This window comes from Phoxinus phoxinus, assembly GCF_949152265.1.
Source record: "Phoxinus phoxinus genome assembly, chromosome: 20".
In the NCBI taxonomy this organism is placed as follows: domain Eukaryota; kingdom Metazoa; phylum Chordata; class Actinopteri; order Cypriniformes; family Leuciscidae; genus Phoxinus; species Phoxinus phoxinus.
Window position 1 is genome coordinate 27,572,615 of NC_136895.1, and position 20,439 is coordinate 27,593,053.

Consider the following 20,439-nt stretch of genomic DNA (forward strand, 5'->3'; position numbering starts at 1 on the left):
ATAAATATTTATTCAGTGTCTTATATGACGAACCCGTTGCTCCTCTGCTGTGCCTGTGTTTTATGAGACCATCAAAGCAATGTCATCATGCAGGGCTTCAACTTTAGCTGAGAAACAATGCATAGATATAACTCGAACAGGTTTAGCATTACCTGACAGATGAATAAAGTAGAGACTCTATTGGGTGTAAAGTTGTAACTTTTATCTTTACAATAACCAATGACTTCAATGACCCGTTTTGTTGAACTGCTGTAAATCATCTTTATCAGCTCTGAAGCTGAGGCGTTGTGTTATAGGTTTATCTGATCATTTGAGTTTAGATAAAAGATGTCCGTCCGTGGCCTCATTTTGCATTTGTCGTTTTGCTGATTATTCTGTAGGTCTTTAAATGTGAGAAATTTGTATAACTCAAGGCAATTTGTCACAGGGTTTGATTTTTATTAAAACAAATGTATTTATTTACTTTTGTCCCAGACTTTAAAGTGTACAATGTCAAAATCCATAATAAATCTTTTTTTTTTCCAACTAGTTTATTTAAAACTAAGAAATTAAATAAATGTTTTGCTGCAAAAAAAAAAAAATCTTACTTGGATGCATTTACTAAATGAGTAAAATGACAAAATATATTATGTCTCGTTTTCTGAGTTAATAAATCAAAATTAAGCAAGTTGTTGCTTTAAGAAAAGCAAAGTTATCTGCAAATGGGGTAAGAAAAAATAATCATACTTCAAACAGAAACTAGATTATTTTTCCTAAGCTAGTTGGCAGATAATTTTACTCGTAGTCTCTTAATCTAGATTTTGCCCCAAGAAAATAAGACATAATATCTTATGTCATTTTACTAGTTTAGGTAATGCATCTTGATTTAATAATTTTTTGATATTTGGACTGGAAACAAGAAAAAAATACTAAGCAAGCAAAGCCTTTTTTTTTTTTTTTTTTTTACACAAATTGCGTCTGTAACGTAGTATCTCCAACAAAAAGTTTTTTTTGTCTTATAAAGTTTTATTAAAAGTTAGTATACTTGTTTACCAATACATATAATGCATGAACTTATGTAATTGTAATATAATGCAATGCATTGAGATATAATGCATGAAATGTGTAAAAATTTAAGGTAAATATCTATTGAGAACAAAAGTTTTACTGCAAGTCATTTCCAGTCAAGTTGCAATTTTGTCAGTTAATGCAAAAAGTGTAAGAATATTATAAAAAGTAGGGATGTCCCGATCAGGTTTTTTTGCCCTCGAGTCCGAGTCATTTAATTTTGAGTATCTACCGATACCGAGTCCCGATCCGATACTTCTATAATACATTTTTAAAAAAGAATAAAGAAGGGTAAAAAAACAGATCCAGGATGTTCCTTATTTTTTATTTAATTCACCTTATTTTAACATTCAACAACTCTGTTAACAAACAGAGCACTTCTGTGAGGTAGCTTGAACAATCAAGTAATAAATAACAAATTCTTCAACTTTTGGTGATGTCAACAAAGTGATGTCATGCCGCACGCGTTGCTGTTTCTGTGCTCTCTAAAAAATGCTTGGTTGTTTCAACCCAATTTTGGGTAAAATATGGACAAACCCAAATGTTGGGTTAAAAATGTAATGTAAAAATTTAACCCAACAGCTGGGTTTGTCCATATTTGACCCAAAATTGGGTTGAAACAACCCAGCATTTTTTAGAGTGTGTGGAGTCAAAAGGGTCTAACTCTGTGCCACCGCATAACTATAGATGTGTTAAAAAATAATGAGAATATATATACATATATATCCGAGTCCTGATCGGGAGGTAACGTCCGATTCCGATCGAGTCTGAAACCACGTGATCGGGCCCGATTTCCGATCACGTGATCGGATCTGGACATCCCTAATAAAAAGTGCATGGATTTTGGGATAAATAAATACAATTCTAGCAATGAAATTAAACTTAGCAATTCAAAAGCAGCCATTTTGTTCCTTTTTTTTTTTTAAGCCATTTTTTTAAAAACATAATTAAAGGATTAGTTCACTTTTAAAATGAAAATTCTGTCATCATATACTCACCCTTAAGTTGTTTCAAACCTGTATGAATTTCTTACCTCTGCTGAACACAAAGGAAGATATTTAGAAGAATGTCAGTAACCAAACAGTTTTTGGTTCCCATTGACTACCATAGTAGGAAAAAAATATACTATGGAAGTCAATGGGAACCAAAAACTGTTTGGTTACTGACATTCTTCTAAATATCTTCCTTTGTGTTCAGCAGAGGAAAGAAATTCATACAGGTTTGAAACAACTTAAGGGTGAGTATATGATGACAGAATTTTCATTTTAAAAGTGAACTAATCCTTTAAAGCCAGCATCACTTCCACAACAGAATGATTGAAATGAAATTTACGCCGTTTTTCTGTGTTTCTTCTAGTCGCCGGACTCGCGGCATTTAGAGGGTCTGTCTAAACAGCTGGACTGGGACGTGCGGAAGGTCCAGCGATGGTTTCGGCAGCGGCGGAACCAGGACAAACCCAGTACAAGAACAAAGTTTTGCGAGAGCTTGTAGGTTTTCAATTTCTGCTAGCGCACATGCATGCTAGTTCATAAGCACATAGAATATAATGAAAGAAAATATGCCATCCAGAACCTCCAAACCGAAAGCGATGGGGAATTTACCAACAATAGTTGCTTCAAGTTTCAAGTATAAGCTAGATTCGTACACAAGCTAATAACTCATCTTGGAGCTGGTTGGTTTGGTTCATTAGTGAGGAATGTTTTGACATTTCAATGGAAAATATTTGAACTAGTCTCTTCATAGTTTCACTTTACCACAGTGGAAGTGCCCTAGATTGGCCATACATTATGTGTGAATTATGTTGATGATTGACAGTTTGTTGTCCTTCACTTGGGGACATTTTTACACGTCTGTCACCATTGTGCACACATGCATATTTTGTAAACGGAGTCGTATGATGTATTTTCTGATTTAGCAATATCAAATGCATTTGTTGGCAAACAAAAGATCCGCCCACATCCTCTGTGATTCAGAAGTGAAATCACCACGTTTCGCCATCATACTTGATTGGATTTTTTTTTTAAATGCCTTTAAAGGGATAGTTCATCAAAAAATGAAAATTAGCCCATGATTTACTCACCCTTAAGTCATCCTAGGTGTATATGACATTCTTCTTTCAGACCAATACAAATCAGAGTTATATAAAAAAATGTCCATAAGTGCATCTGTCCATCATGAAAGTGCATCCATCCATCATAAAAGTGCTTCTATCCATCATGAAAGTGCATCCATCCATCATAAAAGTGCTTCTATCCATCATAAAAGTGTATCCATCCATCCATCCATCATAAAAGTGTATCCATCCATCCATCCATCATAAAAGTGTATCCATCCATCCATCCATCATAAAAGTGTATCCATCCATCCATCATTAAAGTGCATCCATCCATCCATCATTAAAGTGCATCCGTCCATCATAAAAGTGCATCCGTCCATCATAAAAGTGCATCCGTCCATCATAAAAGTGCATCCGTCCATCATAAAAGTGCATCCGTCCATCATAAAAGTGCATCCGCCCATCATAAAAGTGCATCCGTCCATCATAAAAGTGCATCCGCCCATCATAAAAGTGCATCCGGCCATCATAAAAGTGCATCCGTCCATCATAAAAGTATATCCCTCCATTATAAAAGTGCATCCATCCATCATAAAAGTGCATCTATCATCATAAAAGTATATCCATCCATTATAAAAGTGCATCCATCCATTATAAAAGTGCATCCTTCCATCATAAAAGTGTATCCATCCATCATAAAAGTGCATCCGTCCATCATAAAAGTGCATCCGTCCATCATAAAAGTGCATCCGTCCATCATAAAAGTGCATCCGCCCATCATAAAAGTGCATCCGGCCATCATAAAAGTGCATCCGTCCATCATAAAAGTATATCCCTCCATTATAAAAGTGCATCCATCCATCATAAAAGTGCATCTATCATCATAAAAGTATATCCATCCATTATAAAAGTGCATCCATCCATTATAAAAGTGCATCCTTCCATCATAAGTGTATCCATCCATCATAAAAGTGCATCCATCCATCATAAAAGTATATACATCCATTATAAAAGTGCATCCATCCATTATAAAAGTGCATCCATCCATCATAAAAGTGCATCCATCCATCATAAAAGTGCATCCGTCCATCATAAAAGTGCATCCATCCATCATAAAAGTGCATCCATCCATCATAAAAGTGCATCCCTTCATCATAAAAGTGCATTCATCCATTATAAAAGTGCATCTATCATCATAAAAGTATATCCCTCCATTATAAAAGTGCATCCATCCATCATAAAAGTGCATCTATCATCATAAAAGTATATCCATCCATCATAAAAGTGCATCCGTCCATCATAAAAGTGCATCCATCCATCATAAAAGTGCATCCATCCATCATAAAAGTGCATCCATCCATCATAAAAGTATATACATCCATTATAAAAGTGCATCCATCCATTATAAAAGTGCATCCATCCATCATAAAAGTGCATCCATCCATCATAAAAGTGCATCCGTCCATCATAAAAGTGCATCCATCCATCATAAAAGTGCATCCATCCATCATAAAAGTGCATCCGTTCATCATAAAAGTGCATTCATCCATTATAAAAGTGCATCCATCCATCCGTCGGTGCATTTATAAAAGTGCATTTATTATCCCGTCAGATCCGTTTGGGACACTTTTATGATGGATAGATGCACTTTCATGGACTTCAAAAAAATGGTGCCACTATAAAGCTTGAAAGAGCCAGAACATGTTTTAATATAACTCTGATTGTATTGGTCTGAAAGAAGAATGTCATACACCTAGGATGACTTCAGTGTGAGTAAATCATGGGCTATTTTTTTTATATATATTTTTAGGTGAACTATCCCTTTAATGCTTCCTTTTTGAGTGCAAAACTGTTTCCTTCTCTATGCGTGGCTGTGTGTGAGTATCTGTGATGTGTTTTCTGTACCGCCGCATCTGACAGCCGCTGTGATTTCTCTGCAGGTGGAGGTTTACATTCTATCTTTATATATTTACTTACGGGATCCATTTCCTGTGGCAGGTGAGTTTCAGCTGGACAGCTCTGTGAGTGCTTGTGGTTTTGTGTATTGTCATTATTAACTGTGTGTGTGTGTGTTTCATAGTCTCCCTGGATGTGGGATACGAGACAATGCTGGTACAACTACCCCTATCAGGTAATGCTTAAAACGATGCCAGATTGAGTTCAAATGAACCTTGACGGTGAATCTTGTGCCAGAAATATTTCAACCGTGTGAACCGTCCACAAAATTACATTGTGACATTATTTCATGACAAGTAACTACATGTTCCCCCCCGATGCAGTAATATATTATTTACATTGTTTATTATATGAATATATTTAAAAGTTTTTGTATGACAATTTTAATTAAGTAATCTCATAATTAAGTATATAAATTATTGCATTATTTTATAATAATTATTAAATAAATGCCTTCATAACAGTAATGAGAATCACAATGGAGAATGCAAAAAAAAAGGTATTTGTAATAATGAAGAAATGGTAGTCATGAAAAAAATTGCATATTGCCAAAAGATAAAATCTTAAAGATCCTAAAATTACTTCTTTTTTTTTTGAGGATTTATGGAATAAATGTTCTCTGTAGTCATGAAAGAAAAACAACTTTAATATCCTAAAATGACATTTTATTTTATTTTTTTACATTTCTATTTTGAGGATTTCGGAGTAAATGTGCTTGGTAGTCATGAAGGAAATTTCACATTGACAAAAAAAATTACTTATTTTGTTTTATTTTAGAGAATGAGGATTTAGGGAGTAAATGGTCTTGAGTCATGAAAGAAATTTCACACTGGCAAAATAAAAGAAAATTCACTAAAATGGCCTTTTATTTTGTTTTGTTTTAATGAGGATTTGTGGAATAAATGTACTTTGTATTCATAAGAAGTTGTATATTGCAAAAAAAAAAAAAATCTGACATATTAACAGTGCCTTCGATGAAGTTTCTGCTCTATAATGTGTGTGTGTGCGTGTGTGTCTATAGGTGCTGACCTCAGGCCTGTATCATTATTATGTAACAGAACTGTCCTTCTACTGGTCGCTCATGTTCTCCCAGTTCACAGACATCAAAAGAAAGGTCAGTGTTTGCGCACTATTGTGTTTTAATCCTATTATTTCATTTACTTCTCTCTCTCTTCAACTTCCTACAGCATCTGAATTATGATGTTGCTTGATGAGCTCAGCATACTCGGCATATAACGCAACAATCTCACGTCAGTGTAAACTAGTTCAAATCTAGATCACATGACCAAACTGCTGTGTGATGGAGAGGAAACTCAACAGCTGTCAGACGCACATGGCTTTTGTTTGTCTGTGGTTGATCTGTCAGTCTCACACCATTAGCCCTTTTCAATCCCGCCAGCCGTAGAGACAGATAATCCCTGTGTTTCCCTCGGCTGGCCGTCTTCAGGGTGTGCCTCGTCTGTTTGTGTAAGATAAAGCCCGCAGCAATATCCATTATGTGGCGAGAGATTTGTGTAGCAAGATACAGAGCAATCATAACACAGATATAATGCTCCTCTTTATTAAACAAATCTGGAGAATGCAGGTCCTGCTTGTGTTTACACAGGGAACCTGTCAAGTGGAAAGAGAAAGGATAATACTGTAAAAAAAAAAAAAAAAAAAAAAATGTTTGCATAATATTTCCGTATTGTGCTGGCAGCGTTTAACATATTTCTTGTGTGCTTTCAGGATTTCCTCATTATGTTCGTTCATCATCTGGCTACCATAAGCCTGATCAGTTTCTCGTATGTAAATAACATGTTGCGCGTGGGAAGTCTGGTCATGTGTGTTCACGACACCTCGGACTTCCTGCTGGAGGTAAGAACACCTGCCGGACTTATCCTTTACAAATATTCTCTATTATATTTATGAACCAGCATTTAACTGAGGGACTTCATGCTAAATTACCTGCAATACCTGTTTTTTTTTCAGTGCTACGTAAATAATTGCAAAATAATGTAAAAGTGCACCTAAAATTACTTTTTTTTTACCTAAAATGTATAATTATTTATGTATATATTAGGGGGATAATGTATTTTACATCCATGTGTCTGTGTATAATCAACTATATTATTATATTTGCATTAGCATTTATAATTTCATTGAGAGTTTGACTAATTTATTAATATTTTGAACGTTTTTATTGCGGTGTTCCATTTTTTTTTATTTTTTTTTTCTTGTATGTTTTCGTAATTTTTATTAGTTCTCGTCTATTTAGTTTAGTCATTTTTATTTTACTTTTTAGTACCTCAACTTCAAGTTCATGTTTATTTAATTTCTAGATTTTATTTAATTTTATATTTTTTGTTTTATTTAATAATGTTTAATTAATGATCTGGATTAAAAAAAAATGCACTATACTCCCAAAACTGCCAGTATTTTATTGTTTTATTCAGTTCTGCATTAAATATATTTAAATGAGGATTGATGTATAATCTCAATGTTTTTGTCCTTTTTAGGAATAATTGTGTGTTGTCTTTTCCATTGTAGGCTGCAAAGTTGGCAAACTACGCCAAATACCAGCGTTTATGTGACTTCTTGTTTGTGGTGTTCGGGATAATCTTCTTCGGGACAAGATTGATTATTTTCCCCTTCTGGTCAGTATCACATCATCTGAGTGTGTGTGTGAGCGAGTGTGTGTGAGCGAGTGTGTGTGAGCGAGTGTGTGTGAGCGAGTGTGTGTGAGCGAGTGTGTGTGAGCGAGTGTGTGTGAGCGAGTGTGTGTGAGCGAGTGTGTGTGAGCGAGTGTGTGTGTGTGAGCGAGTGTGTGTGAGCGAGTGTGTGTGAGCGAGTGTGTGTGAGCGAGTGTGTGTGAGCGAGTGTGTGTGAGCGAGTGTGTGTGAGCGAGTGTGTGTGAGCGAGTGTGTGTGAGCGAGTGTGTGTGAGCGAGTGTGTGTGTGTGAGCGAGTGTGTGTGAGCGAGTGTGTGTGAGCGAGTGTGTGTGAGCGAGTGTGTGTGAGCGAGTGTGTGTGAGCGAGTGTGTGTGAGCGAGTGTGTGTGAGCGAGTGTGTGTGAGCGAGTGTGTGTGAGCGAGTGTGTGTGAGCGAGTGTGTGTGAGCGAGTGTGTGTGAGCGAGTGTGTGTGAGCGAGTGTGTGTGAGCGAGCGAGTGTGAGCGAGCGAGTGTGAGCGAGTGAGTGTGCGAGCGAGTGTGTGTGAGCGAGCGAGTGTGTGTGAGCGAGCGAGTGTGTGTGAGCGAGCGAGTGTGTGTGAGCGAGCGAGTGTGTGTGAGCGAGCGAGTGTGTGTGAGCGAGCGAGCGGGTGTGAGCGAGCGAGCGGGTGTGTGAGCGAGCGAGTGTGTGTGAGCGAGCGAGTGTGTGTGCGAGCGAGTGTGTGTGGGTGAGTGTGTGAGCGAGCGAGTGTGTGAGCGAGCGAGTGTGTGTGCGAGCGAGTGTGTGTGTGTGAGCGAGCAGGAGTGTGAGCGAGCGAGTGTGCTTGTGCATGAACGTGTGCGTGTGATGCCCTGTCCAAACACACACACTTGTAGTCTTTGCACATGGTCACTTGCATGACGCATTGACCTGTATTTGGCCCAAGTGTTCATGAACGCTGAAGACTGCAAGTGTGTGCAGAACTTTAGATTACCCGATGGGACACACTTTTATAGTCTTGCAAAAATGCAAGTGTTTACAGAGCTTTTTTAAAATGTTCAATACTTTGCATTTTAAAATAAACCAGTAACTAACAGAAGACACACATTTAAAAATTGCGGAGCTTCTAATTAAGTGATAAAAACTAGTTGCAAATGTTGTACAAAATATTCATAGCCTACTCATCTTTGCACCGATACAAATGTGCAACACTTTATTTCACTTTATATGTAACATCTAATTCATTTGACTTGCAGTGAAATGTTCTCGTGAATTCGGAGCACTCGAGTTCCCGAACATGATGCATGATGGGATATGCTTAGCATTGAATACTGCTCATATTCTGTGTGTGTGTGTGTGGTCAGTGTTAGTGTGTGTACAGGTTAATGTAGTTTATGAGGATAATGTGGTATATTTATAATGTGGTCCTCGTTAAAAAAAAACACTAAATGGAGACTCCCCGTAAACCACATATTCAAGAGTGTGTGTGTGTGTGTGTGTGTGCCAACGAGCTGTCTTTGCGAGCGGTGGCTCGTCCGGCTGCGCTGATGGCCTCCTGCACAGAGTTGAAACCCGAGCGGCTGGATTCAGTGTCTGGGTTCTGATGTCACGATGACTGAACCGACACCGTGATCCACATCCAGATCACCTGACCTCCACTGCAGACATGACACTCAATCAGAGGACATCACATCCTGGTGTCTGATTGACAAAACACACAGAACACACTGTTATAAGCTAGTGCTGTCTTAAATATAACCTTTCATAGTGTTATAAATTACTTTATATAATACTACTTGCATATTAATACTTAATTAATAATAAACACAAGTCATCTATTAGGGGAAAAAACAAGACTCAACTTACGTTTTCATTACTGATACTTTGGTCTAATTTTCCAAGAAGTGATAAATAATTTTGTTCTCTCGAACATTTGGTATGGATATGATATGGTATAAATATTATTATACAAAATATGTGGAGCTGCACGATTAATCGTTGAAAGTGGCAATCTCAATTCAAGCGTCCACCCCAGACAGCAACATGGTGTCAGCTATTCAAATCTGTGGTCACGCTACTGCTGACCCAGAGAAAGTACTGGGATACAAGTTTGTATATAAACACTGATGTCTATGGTTACGATCAAAATAGAGCAAATCCTTTTGAAAGTAACTTTGCGCTTTTAATAACGCTTGTATTAATTACATTGTTACACCGACAAGTTGGCGCCAAATGACTTAAAATGTGTCATTGAATCATTCGTTCAAGTGATTTGTTCAGAAATCCTGATTCATCTAGTAATAATTTGAATGATTCATTGAATCATTCATTCAAGTGATTCGTTCAAAAATGCTGATTCATCAAGTAATGATTTGAGTGAGTCATTGAATCATCCATTCAAGTGATTCGTTCAAAAATGCTGATTCATCAAGTAATGATTTGAGTGAGTCATTGAATCATCCATTCAAGTGATTCGTTCAAAAATGCTGATTCATCCAGTAATGATTTGAGTGAGTCATTGAATCATCCATTCAAGTGATTCGATCAAAAACGCTGATTCATCAAGTAATGATTTGAGTGAGTCATTGAATCATTCATTTAAGTGATTTGTTCAGAAACCCTGATTCATCTAGTAATAATTTGAATGATTCATTGAATCATCCATTCAAGTGATTCGTTCAAAAATGCTGATTCATCAACTAATGATTTGAATGATTCATTGAATCATCCATTCAAGTGATTCGTTCAAAAATGCTGATTCATCAACTAATGATTTGAATGATTAATTGAATCATCCATTCAAGTGATTCATTCAAAAATGCTGATTCATCAAGTAATGAATTGAGTGAGTCATTGAATCATCCATTCAAGTTATTCGTTCAAAAATGCTGATTCATCAAGTAATGATTCAAGTGAGTCATTGAATCAGTCACTGATTTTTTTATTTTTTTATTATTCATTCAAATCAATTAAACAACTTGCAGTAAATTACATGTTCTGTTGTTTAGATGTCTGTTCAGAATCATGGGAAAATCATGATTTCTATTTGAAAAAAAAAAAAAAAAAATGTGATTCTCAATTTATCCAGAATCGTGCAGCTCTCCAAAATAGTACGAGTTTATTATGGATATTTTGTTAAATGGTAAAATAATAATTGTGGAGAGTTGAAAAGTGTTCACCCCAGGTTTGGTTGAGATGGAGCTGCTCTCATGCCGGTATTGTGGTGTGTGGTCTGTTGCAGGATCCTGAACACGACGCTGTTCGAGAGCTGGGACATCATCGGGCCGTACCCGTCCTGGTGGCTCTTCAACTTCTTGCTGCTGGTCCTGCAGGTCCTGCACGTCCTCTGGTCGTACCTCATCGCACGCATCGCCTTCAAAGCCATCATGAGAGGAAAGGTGCGCAGAAACCTCCTCGTTCTGAGACGCTCTTCCAGGACATGATTCTGTGTAGTTACACGCGTTTCCTCCTTTTATCTCTCTCTCCTGCAGAACATGTCTTTTCCTTCTCTCACTGGCTGGAAGGCTGTTCCTGTCTTTCTGCTTCTGTCCTGATAGAAATCTCTCGTTCTTTCTGCTAAACTCACTCGCTTTAGAGTCTTTCGCTCTCTGTATCTTCTTCGGCTGTAAGTTTTGCTTCTTTACTTGTTTTCTGTGATTTGTTTTAGTTGTTCCCAGAATATGTGTTTAGTATGGAAGCTTGTTTCCGCCACAGAATAAAACATTTTAAAAAATAATTGTGACTTTTTATCTCACAATTGCAAGTTTACATCTTACATCAGAATTGCGTGAAATAAAGTCGCAATTGCGTGTTATGAAGTCAGAATTGCGTGAAATAAAGTCGCAATTGCGTGAAATAAAGTCAGAATTGCGAGATATAAAGTCAGAATTATGTGAAATAAAGTCGCAATTGCGTTTTATTAAGTCAGAATTGCGAGATATAAAGTCAGAATTACGTGAAATAGTCTCAATTGCGTGTTATAAAGTCAGAATTGCATAAAATAAAGTCGCAATTGCGTGTTATAGTCAGAATTGCGAGATATAGTCAGAATTGCGTGAAATAAAGTCGCAATTGCGTGTTATAGTCAGAATTGCGAGATATAAAGTCAGAATTGCGTGAAATAAAGTCGCAATTGCATGTTATAGTCAGAATTGTCGCAGAACTCTCGAATAGTCGCATTCTGACTTTATTTCTCGCAAATGCGACTTTAAAAAAAAAAAAAAAACTTTATTTTACCTCAGAATAGTTTATATCTCACAATTCTGACTTTATAAAAAGGAATTGCGAGTTTATATCATGCAATTCTGACTTTATATCTCCCAATTGCATATTTTAAAGTCAGAATTTCAAATATATTTCTCGCAATGTCTCGCGAGTTTATATCTCATAATTCAGATTTTATAACACGCAATTGCAACTTTATATCACGCAATTCTGAGATAAAAAGTCAGAATTACCTTTTTTATTTCTCACTCTGTGGCGGAAACAAGCTTCCATAGTTTAGCCCTTCGGTCACACTCAACAAATATTTAATATTTATGCATTTGAATTGCATTTAAAATATCCAACCATTTGGATTATGCAGTTTTAGTGTAATTTAGCATAATTTAGCATTTCATGCGAATATTAGCGAGTTATATGGTACATAAAAAAAGCAGATAATAGAACTACTAATAAACTGAATGAGTTTTAAATGCACAATAACCAGATTTGTACATTTATTATTATGAAAATCAATCTTTTATAATATTTTGTTTTAAAGCTAGCCGTATTTTAACTTTAATTGCTTTTGCAAGAATTTATGCTGATGCTAAGCATTTTGAATATATGATTATCTAAGTAAACTATGCCATTATTTTTATTTTGAGCACATAAATCTTACGCATGACTGGCAAATATGCGTCACATTAAGTCTATCAGTTTGGTCAATGTTAAAATCGTGTTATCCAAATGGGTGTAAATTTTATATGCAATTACATAAATAAAAAAATGTAGGCCTAAATATTTTTTAAGTGCATTTTAGACATTTTGGCTTCATCCTAATGGTACGAAACTTGCTGCCTTTTATGGCACTTGCTATATGACACACTTAATAAATCATGGACATCATTAGAATGCAAAATATGAAATTCACATCAATTTTACTCAAGAAATCAATCAAAATGTAGCAGTTTATTAAATATGAAGAATACCAAATGGTTTAAGGATTGTTTTGGACTTATCTTCTTTAGTTAGACAAAAACATTAAAATGTAGGACTTTAAGGCTTTTAAAGCACCTAAGCGCCCTCTTGAGGAAGGACGCCAACAGTGTATTGAAGTTCTTTAATTGAAAACCGACCATTTGATTGGTCTATTAGACGATTGAACAATGTTTATACATGCACACTACATCTAAACCCTTAAAAGAGCCACAGCTAATACCCAAATGTCGTTCCAGGTGTCCAAAGACGACCGCAGCGACATCGAGAGCAGTTCGGACGAAGATACTGACACACCCTCCAAAGAGCGACTCAAAGCGGGCGCTCGCAGTCATTCACCGAGAGGAGAGAACGGCACCAACGGCCATTTTGGGCCCAAATCCTGGAGCCAGAACCACAGCGACTGGTGACACTCCCTCCACGTGGCCTTCGCGCACTACGAACTCGTGTGCCGGATATATCACAACGGGACTACTTCTCATCCCTGTACCTCACTCAAACACCAACAAAACATCCAGTTGTGGGACTTTTTGAGACTCGATGACGGAGTTTGGGACGCTATTCCAGTGATGATGATGGGACACTAATGACAATATGGCCACTATATAAGAAGAAGAAGCTTGTGAAAGAGAAAATGATTAAATTAGTCAGATCTGCATTCCTTCGTTTCCTAGTTTCGGGAGCTGGGAAGACGTTTCTTCTCCGCGCTTCGCGTTTTACTGAAGTCAGGGGAGAACGTCCTCTTCAGATTTTAATGCTCATGAGTTAAACTCAACGTACTTGAGTTTCCATATACTGTTTTTTTTTTTTTTCCGTTGTTTGTTTTGGTTACTGATGTGTTTGTAATTTGTTTCCTGTGCTGTTTTTCATTTGGCTTTTTTATTTTTGGAAACCAAATAAGGTTATTAAAATGAAAGATGGGTCCTGTAATCAGATGCTTCTTGATTAATAGGTGAGTTTTCACCTTCCGTTTGATGAACAGGGTAGATTTGAATGAAATACATTTGCAAATAAATATTTATAAAATGATCAGTCAAACTAGAAATGTTGTATTAAAATGGTGATTAAAGGCTTGAATTTCTTTTTTTAAAAGTACATTTCTAGTTCTCAACTGGGGAAAAATGGGTCTTGATCAAAGAGCATTTAGAGAGAAAAATAAACAATGCTAAATTATAATTGATAATTAAATTGTGCAACTATGTTGGTTGTCCGAAATAATATCTATAAACCAGTTGAGAACGACTGTCATGGTGAATATAACTGTTTGTATTTCTATATTTCCAGTTGTCATTTTGTTGTGTACTTTAGTCATTTTTATTTATTATTTATATTTCTGTTTTGCATTCATTTATATTTATTTCCATTTTAGCTTTTAAGTTTTTGTGATTTGTTGTGTACTCATGTTTTAGTGTTTTTTAAATGTTCTTATTTAATTCATTTCAGCTTCTCATTTTAGTACTTAAATATTTTAATTCAGTAACTTGCCAAGGCAACATTTCAAATTTTTAAGTTTTCTAAATCGAATATTTGAATATTTTCAATTAATGAAAACTACTTTTTAATAGTTTTAGGGTGTTTACACGACAACAATGTGCTAAAAACAGAAAAGTTGTGTTATTCGCATACAGACGACAACGTTATCAAATCAATTCCCGTTCACACGGATTCACGAAAACGACTAAAAAAACGGAGTTTGATGCCACTTTGTAAAGAAACACTACGCCCCAATAGACTGAACACGTTATGCATATGTTTATTACGTCAACGTTTTCACAAATTCACGTTTTTGTAGTTTACATGGAGACGTTTTCAGGCTTCCTAAACGCCGTTTTAGTGTAAATGAACGGCCAAAAAAAACATAAGTTTTATGTTTTTAGTTAAACGGTCTACGCTGGAATAATTTAAATTAGGCTCAGCTTGAAAATGCTATGTGCAAACTTTAAAATAATCAGGTACATCAAACCTAAGAAGAAAAAACATGGTAAAATAATGTCAATCATGCAAATTGGTAGAAAAACTCTCATGGATAGTAGATTTTACAAGGAACATTTAATATATTACAACATAAATCACTGTTTCCATAGTAGAGACCTCATTCAGAGACACTGAACTAGACAAACGAACCCTTTGAGGTTCATGAACGCAGGTGTGTTTCTGTTGACACACTTACACACACACACACACTGCTGAGTCCCGTAACGTCCCACCCGTGTGACATGATCAGTGTCCGGTTTTGGGATTGTTTCCAGCCCGTGTCCTCCTCAGTCTTTCATGGTGTCTGTAGCCGCGCTGTCGCTCTGTTCCGCCAGCTTTAGCTGTTTCTGCTTCTGCATGAAGCGTTGAGCGCGCAGGACACACAGGTATCCACCGTACACCGTCAACAGCATCATGGAGCCCGAGAACACCTTATAACCCAAGTCTGCGATGCGCTTCCCACCGAACATGACGGATCTGGGAAAACATGACATGAACTCAGGCGAGGTGAATTAACAGCATCCCAACGTTCCCATATGGTTATTTTGGGAACCAATTAAGAGCGTTAGGAGAATGTTATATGTCTGTATTATAAAGGAAAAAATACTGGTTAACCGTAACAAACAAACCTTAAAATGCATGTTTCTGGGAAACAAAAATCGTTAGCTGGGATACTCAATGTTGTCAAAGATGATCATCTGATATTTCATGAATAATATCAGCCCTTAAAGGGATAGTTCACAGAAAAATGAAAGTACTGTCATTATTTACTCACCCTCAAGTTGTTCTAAACCTGTTTTTTTGTCTTTCTTTTTTTCTGTTGAACACAAAAGAAGATATTTTAAAGAATGTGGGAATGGGAAACTAAGCAGTTGCTGGTCCCCATTGACTTTATAGTATGAAAAAAATACTATGAAATTCAATGGGGACCAGAAATTAGTTAACAACATTCTTCAAAATATCTTTATTTGTGTTCAACAGAAAATGTTGATCGAACTTACATTTTTTGGTGAACTATCCCTTTAAAATACACCAGTTTTACTTTAGAAATTTAGTAACCGGTATAGTGTAGATTTGTGGCAGTAGATTCATTAATATGGTCTAATTCATTTCGGTTTTTAAATGTGTTTCTCTTTTTTTTCATAAATATACCCGTTACACTGAGTTACATTAATTTAATCATAAAAAAAGGAGTAATTCATAGTTTTAACGTTTTTACAGTTACACTATGACGCTGCAAGAATTATTATTTTCACATACCATTGTATTTATTTACATGATCCTCTGATATATATCAAAGATATTACCATGTTACATAGCAAGAAACATGTTGATACAATGTATGTTCAATGCCGATGGTAATGCTAAACCTTTTGTTAGTGAATAATAATCTTATTTCTCTTTGGTTTTAAAACACATCAGTATGAGTTAGCATCTTAGACATCTAAACTACAACTAGATTGTTTACTACGTTTAACGTCTTACCTACTTTAAAGTTACTGCGGTTACTTACATAAAATATCCCAATGTGGAGACTTACCTGTTTAATTTCCAACTCAAAGTAAGAGGAAATGCAGCTCGTTCTCAATGTCAGAGGCAAATGTTAATGCGCATGCGCAGTTACATTTCGTAACTATATGGCAAAGCAGAAGGGTCAAATCCAGTAAATGCGTTTTCTCTTGTAGATTTCGTCTGGGTTTATAAACGACATATTTTAATATTTTACAACACAGAACAAAATATATGTGTCTCATTAATGAATTCTTGTTTTTAACATTATAAATGTGTACAGTGAATTAATTCGATTCAATATGAGGAACTAGCTTCTATGGCAGCGCGAGCCGTCAGGAATTATTTTGTTGTTGGACAGCGATGGAGACTCACGTTCCCCATGTGAGTTCCTCTTATATACTGTCTATGGTGAGTTCAGAGGAAAATGAAGATCCAGGAGCCGCTCCCTATGGAAACTTCATCAACTATTACTCCTTCAACCCACCGGAGAATCGCCTGGGTTTGATACCAGAAGCGCTGCTTGAAAACATCGGGTTCGGTTCTGACAGAAGTGAACGTGTTTTAATGCTGGATGTGGGATGTAACTCAGGGGTACGAAGGATTTATATTAGTGTTTAAATATTATGTTAAACAAATTTGTTTAATTATGTAAAACTTGTTAAATTAATTAATTTTAATAACCCTTCTATCTTATTTTATTAATCTTGTATTTGTAAAAAAAAAAAAAATAATAATAATAATAATAATACGAAAGAAAAAATACCTAAAAATGAAAATTGTGTACTAAAAAACTAGTCCTCATGTCATTACAAAGCTGTAAGACTTGGATTCATCTTTGGAACACAAATTAAGATATTTTTTTATGAAATCTGAGAGATTTCTGTCCCTCCGTTGACAGCCACACAACTACCACTTTCAAGCCCCAAAGGAAGTAAATATATCATTAAAGTAATCCATGTGACTAAAGTGGTTTAACCTCATTTTTATGAAGCAACGCAAATGCTTTGTTTGCAACACACACAAAAAAGAGTCTTTACTACCTTTCTGGGGCTTGAAAGTGGTAGTTGCGTAAACTGTCAATGGAGTGACAGATGAAAGCTCTCATATTTCATAAAAAATATCTTGATTTGTGTTCTGAAGATGAACGAAAGTCTTACGGGTTTTTGAAACGACATGAGGGTAAGTAATTAATGACAGAATGTCCATTTTTTAATAATATTTTTATTTGTAATGCGCCTTTCTAAAACTCAAAGCGCAAACTAAAGGTTTTTTGCTCAGCAAATTTTTTTGTATTGTTTAGAAGTTGCTAAATTGCTCTTTATGAGGCTTAAATTAAAATTGTGTCCCTCTAAAAAATGCTGGGTTGTTTTTACCCAATTTTGGGTCAAATATGGACAAACCCAAACGTTGGATCAAAAATGCAATTTAAAAATGTAACCCTATGGTTGGGTTTGTCCACATTTGACCCAAAATTGGGTTAAAACAACCCAGCATTTTTTTAGAGTGTAGATATTTGTTACAGTGTCACCGGATTGGTTTCGATAAGGACATATTCAATTCATAAAAATGTGTATTTTTAATCACCAGTTTGTGTTTTCTATTATTCCCTCTGTTTGTCAGGACTTGTCCGTTGCTCTGTACAAGCATTTACGGCACGAGGAGGACGCCTCTGGAAGGGACTCTCCTAAAAGAGAACTGCATCTGCTAGGGTTTGACCTGGACCGAGATCTAATCCTTCGGGCACAAAACTCCAACCCTTTCCCCCAGAACATCCAGTTCATCCCCCTGGACATCACGGATGCTCAAGAGAGCCGGGCAGCGCTAGAGTCGTATCTGGGCAGGTTTGTCTGCCCGCGCTTCCACCTGTGCACGTGTTTTGCGGTGACGATGTGGGTGCATCTGAATCACGGAGACGCTGCGTTTCGGTCTCTCCTCTCCAGACTGGCGTCTCTCAGTGAGTTTCTGCTGCTGGAGGCTCAGCCGTGGAAGTGTTACCGCTCCGCTGCGCGACGCTTACGCAAACTGGGCCGCAGTGACTTCGAACACTTCAAGGCTCTTGAGATTCGAGGGGACATGGCTGCGCATGCTAGAGAGCACTTGGAAAAGCAGTGCAGCATGGAGCTGGTGCAGAGTTTCGGTAATACAACCTGGGACAGAAGTCTTCTGCTCTTCAGGAGACGACAATAAAGAGAAACACAGTCGGATAGATATTTTAATCAAGCAAACCACAGTCATCTGATGTGTGTGTGACTATGGACTGACTCTGTAACCCTAGTCTGGTACTCAGAGCCACTACAATTCTTTGTAATTCTAGTTACCAAACACAAGGGGGCACTAGAGATGTTTGCTTTTGCCATGAGTTTGCTGTTTTTTAAGTCTGTATGTTTTAATTATTCTTTTTGACAACTTTAGTATAAGTTAGCTTAATTTTATTTTATTTTAGCATAAACATTTTATTTTAATGCAATTTTTTCTCTTGTGTATTTGCGTTTTTCTCAGTTCGCTACATCAATAGGTCCTAGTATTTCAGCTTTCCCATACACAATATTTTTAACTGCTTATTTTACAGGATAAAGTTAAAATATTTAATGTGCTTAAACGCATTAATAAATTAAGTAACGCAATTAAGTTACGTTTTTAGGAGTACTCATTGATGAAAAATTTAAATGGAAGTCACATATATAGCTTATGTAAGAAATAAAATTTGTAAAACCATTGCTGTTTTGAGTAAAGTAAAGTTTATGTTAAATTATAAGGCAATGAGAATCCTATATTGTTCCTTTATTTTGCCATATTTGATGTATTGTTTGGAGGTACGGGGTAATTCTTATTTCACTAATTTAATGCCCTTATTTATTTTGCAAAAAAGGTCTATAAGAATAATTAATTGAGTTAATTACAAATTATGAGTTGCTCCAAGAGAACATACTACAGGACTGTTTCTGAGGTCAGGACTACTCAAATTGAAGGACTTGGTTGCTTTACAAACTTTATTAGTTGTTCATAAAGCAAAACACTGCCTGTTACCGCATGGACTGCAAACCATTTTTACTTCAAATAGTGAGACAAGCAGAAGAAATAATGACTTTAAACAAACTTTTTGCTGGAAATACCCTCAAACAAATGTGTGTTTCAGTTTCTGGTGTGATTTTTTTTTTTTTTTTTTGGCGTTATTTTTTGTCATGTCGGAGGACATCTAATTTGTAACTTTTTTAATATAAGAATGGGGTAGGAGTTTATAAGATTTTTTTTTCTTCATCATACTCCTGTTCTTCTTGTCATGGAATGTATTTGTGTTGTGTTTGTTGGCTTGTTGTTGTGGCATTTCGTGTTGCATTACCATGAAAAGAGAATACATAAATAAATTAAATTAAATGAAGTAGCCGTACGACATGAGCTAAAAGTATATCGCTAATAGGCTACGCATTACTTATAATTAATCCAAGGATCATTATTATTAATCCAAAATACGAAATCGTCACGCGCGCCTGCGCGCCACAGAAGTCTTCCCGCGCTCTCATAATTCAAAAACTAACAGACTAACCGGTCTGTGGCTGTTCGCATTATTCTTAATCTTATGTTGTAATAACGTTTTATTAAACGGGACACGTACATTTTAACAAACCAAGTGAAAGCAGAAGTAGCCTACGTGAACCAGAGAAGTTCTGGACGATGCCTCTGCAAAGTTGTGAATCTTCGCGGTAAGAAATTATATACAGCTGATATAATTTAGTGAAGTTTGATGTTGTGGTGGTAATCTAATGTTTAAATGTCAACTATCCCGAGCCATTTGGGGTAGAACAGCAGGTGTATCGTGGCCTTCACACAGTGACATTCCTCTGATGCTTTTCATCACCAGAAGCTTGGATGTCATTTTGAGGAAATTTAGTCTGATCGGGTATTATGTTAAACCCTAATTGACCATAATGTGCTGAAGACATCGTACAGCTCTTCCTCTAAAATTACTCTCATCGTTGGGATTGGGCCTACAGTAGATAAAACGAGTTTCTGAGCTTGTTTTATTTCTGCTATATTTCTCCAACATATTCCCACGGCTGTTGTTATAT

The 20,439-nt window shown here is 36.2% G+C and overlaps 3 protein-coding genes across 4 annotated transcripts in view; 2 read left to right on the forward strand and 1 right to left on the reverse strand.

Moving 5' to 3' along the window:
• cers5 (ceramide synthase 5) overlaps positions 1–14,163 on the forward strand; it is a 33,679-nt gene extending 19,516 nt beyond the window's left edge. Inside the window, exons 3-10 of the mRNA XM_079592684.1 lie at positions 2,404–2,534; positions 5,044–5,101; positions 5,184–5,234; positions 6,081–6,173; positions 6,788–6,916; positions 7,589–7,695; positions 10,929–11,085; positions 13,126–14,163. Of these exons, the coding sequence (XP_079448810.1) occupies positions 2,404–2,534; positions 5,044–5,101; positions 5,184–5,234; positions 6,081–6,173; positions 6,788–6,916; positions 7,589–7,695; positions 10,929–11,085; positions 13,126–13,296 (897 nt within the window). The 3' untranslated portion in view covers positions 13,297–14,163. The remainder of the gene's footprint in view (positions 1–2,403; positions 2,535–5,043; positions 5,102–5,183; positions 5,235–6,080; positions 6,174–6,787; positions 6,917–7,588; positions 7,696–10,928; positions 11,086–13,125) is intronic.
• A 753-nt stretch (positions 14,164–14,916) lies between these two features.
• On the reverse strand, positions 14,917–16,519 carry cox14 (cytochrome c oxidase assembly factor COX14). 2 transcript variants are annotated; one of them, XM_079592712.1, is made up of 3 exons: positions 16,401–16,454; positions 15,636–15,677; positions 14,917–15,337 (listed from the first exon to the last, which is right to left on the reverse strand). In XM_079592712.1, the coding sequence occupies exon 3, from the start codon at positions 15,328–15,330 to the stop codon at positions 15,148–15,150; it is 183 nt and encodes a 60-aa protein (XP_079448838.1). In that variant the 5' UTR covers positions 15,331–15,337; positions 15,636–15,677; positions 16,401–16,454; the 3' UTR covers positions 14,917–15,147. The 2 variants fall into 2 exon arrangements, with proteins under 2 accessions (XP_079448838.1, XP_079448837.1); XM_079592711.1 differs by lacking the exon at positions 15,636–15,677 and having other exon boundaries at positions 16,401–16,519.
• bcdin3d (BCDIN3 domain containing) lies at positions 16,479–19,805 on the forward strand. Its single transcript, XM_079592705.1, has 2 exons — positions 16,479–16,963; positions 17,993–19,805. Exons 1-2 carry the CDS (start codon positions 16,733–16,735, stop codon positions 18,557–18,559), a joined length of 798 nt encoding a protein of 265 aa, XP_079448831.1. The 5' UTR covers positions 16,479–16,732; the 3' UTR covers positions 18,560–19,805.
• Positions 19,806–20,439: the final 634 nt, after the last annotated feature.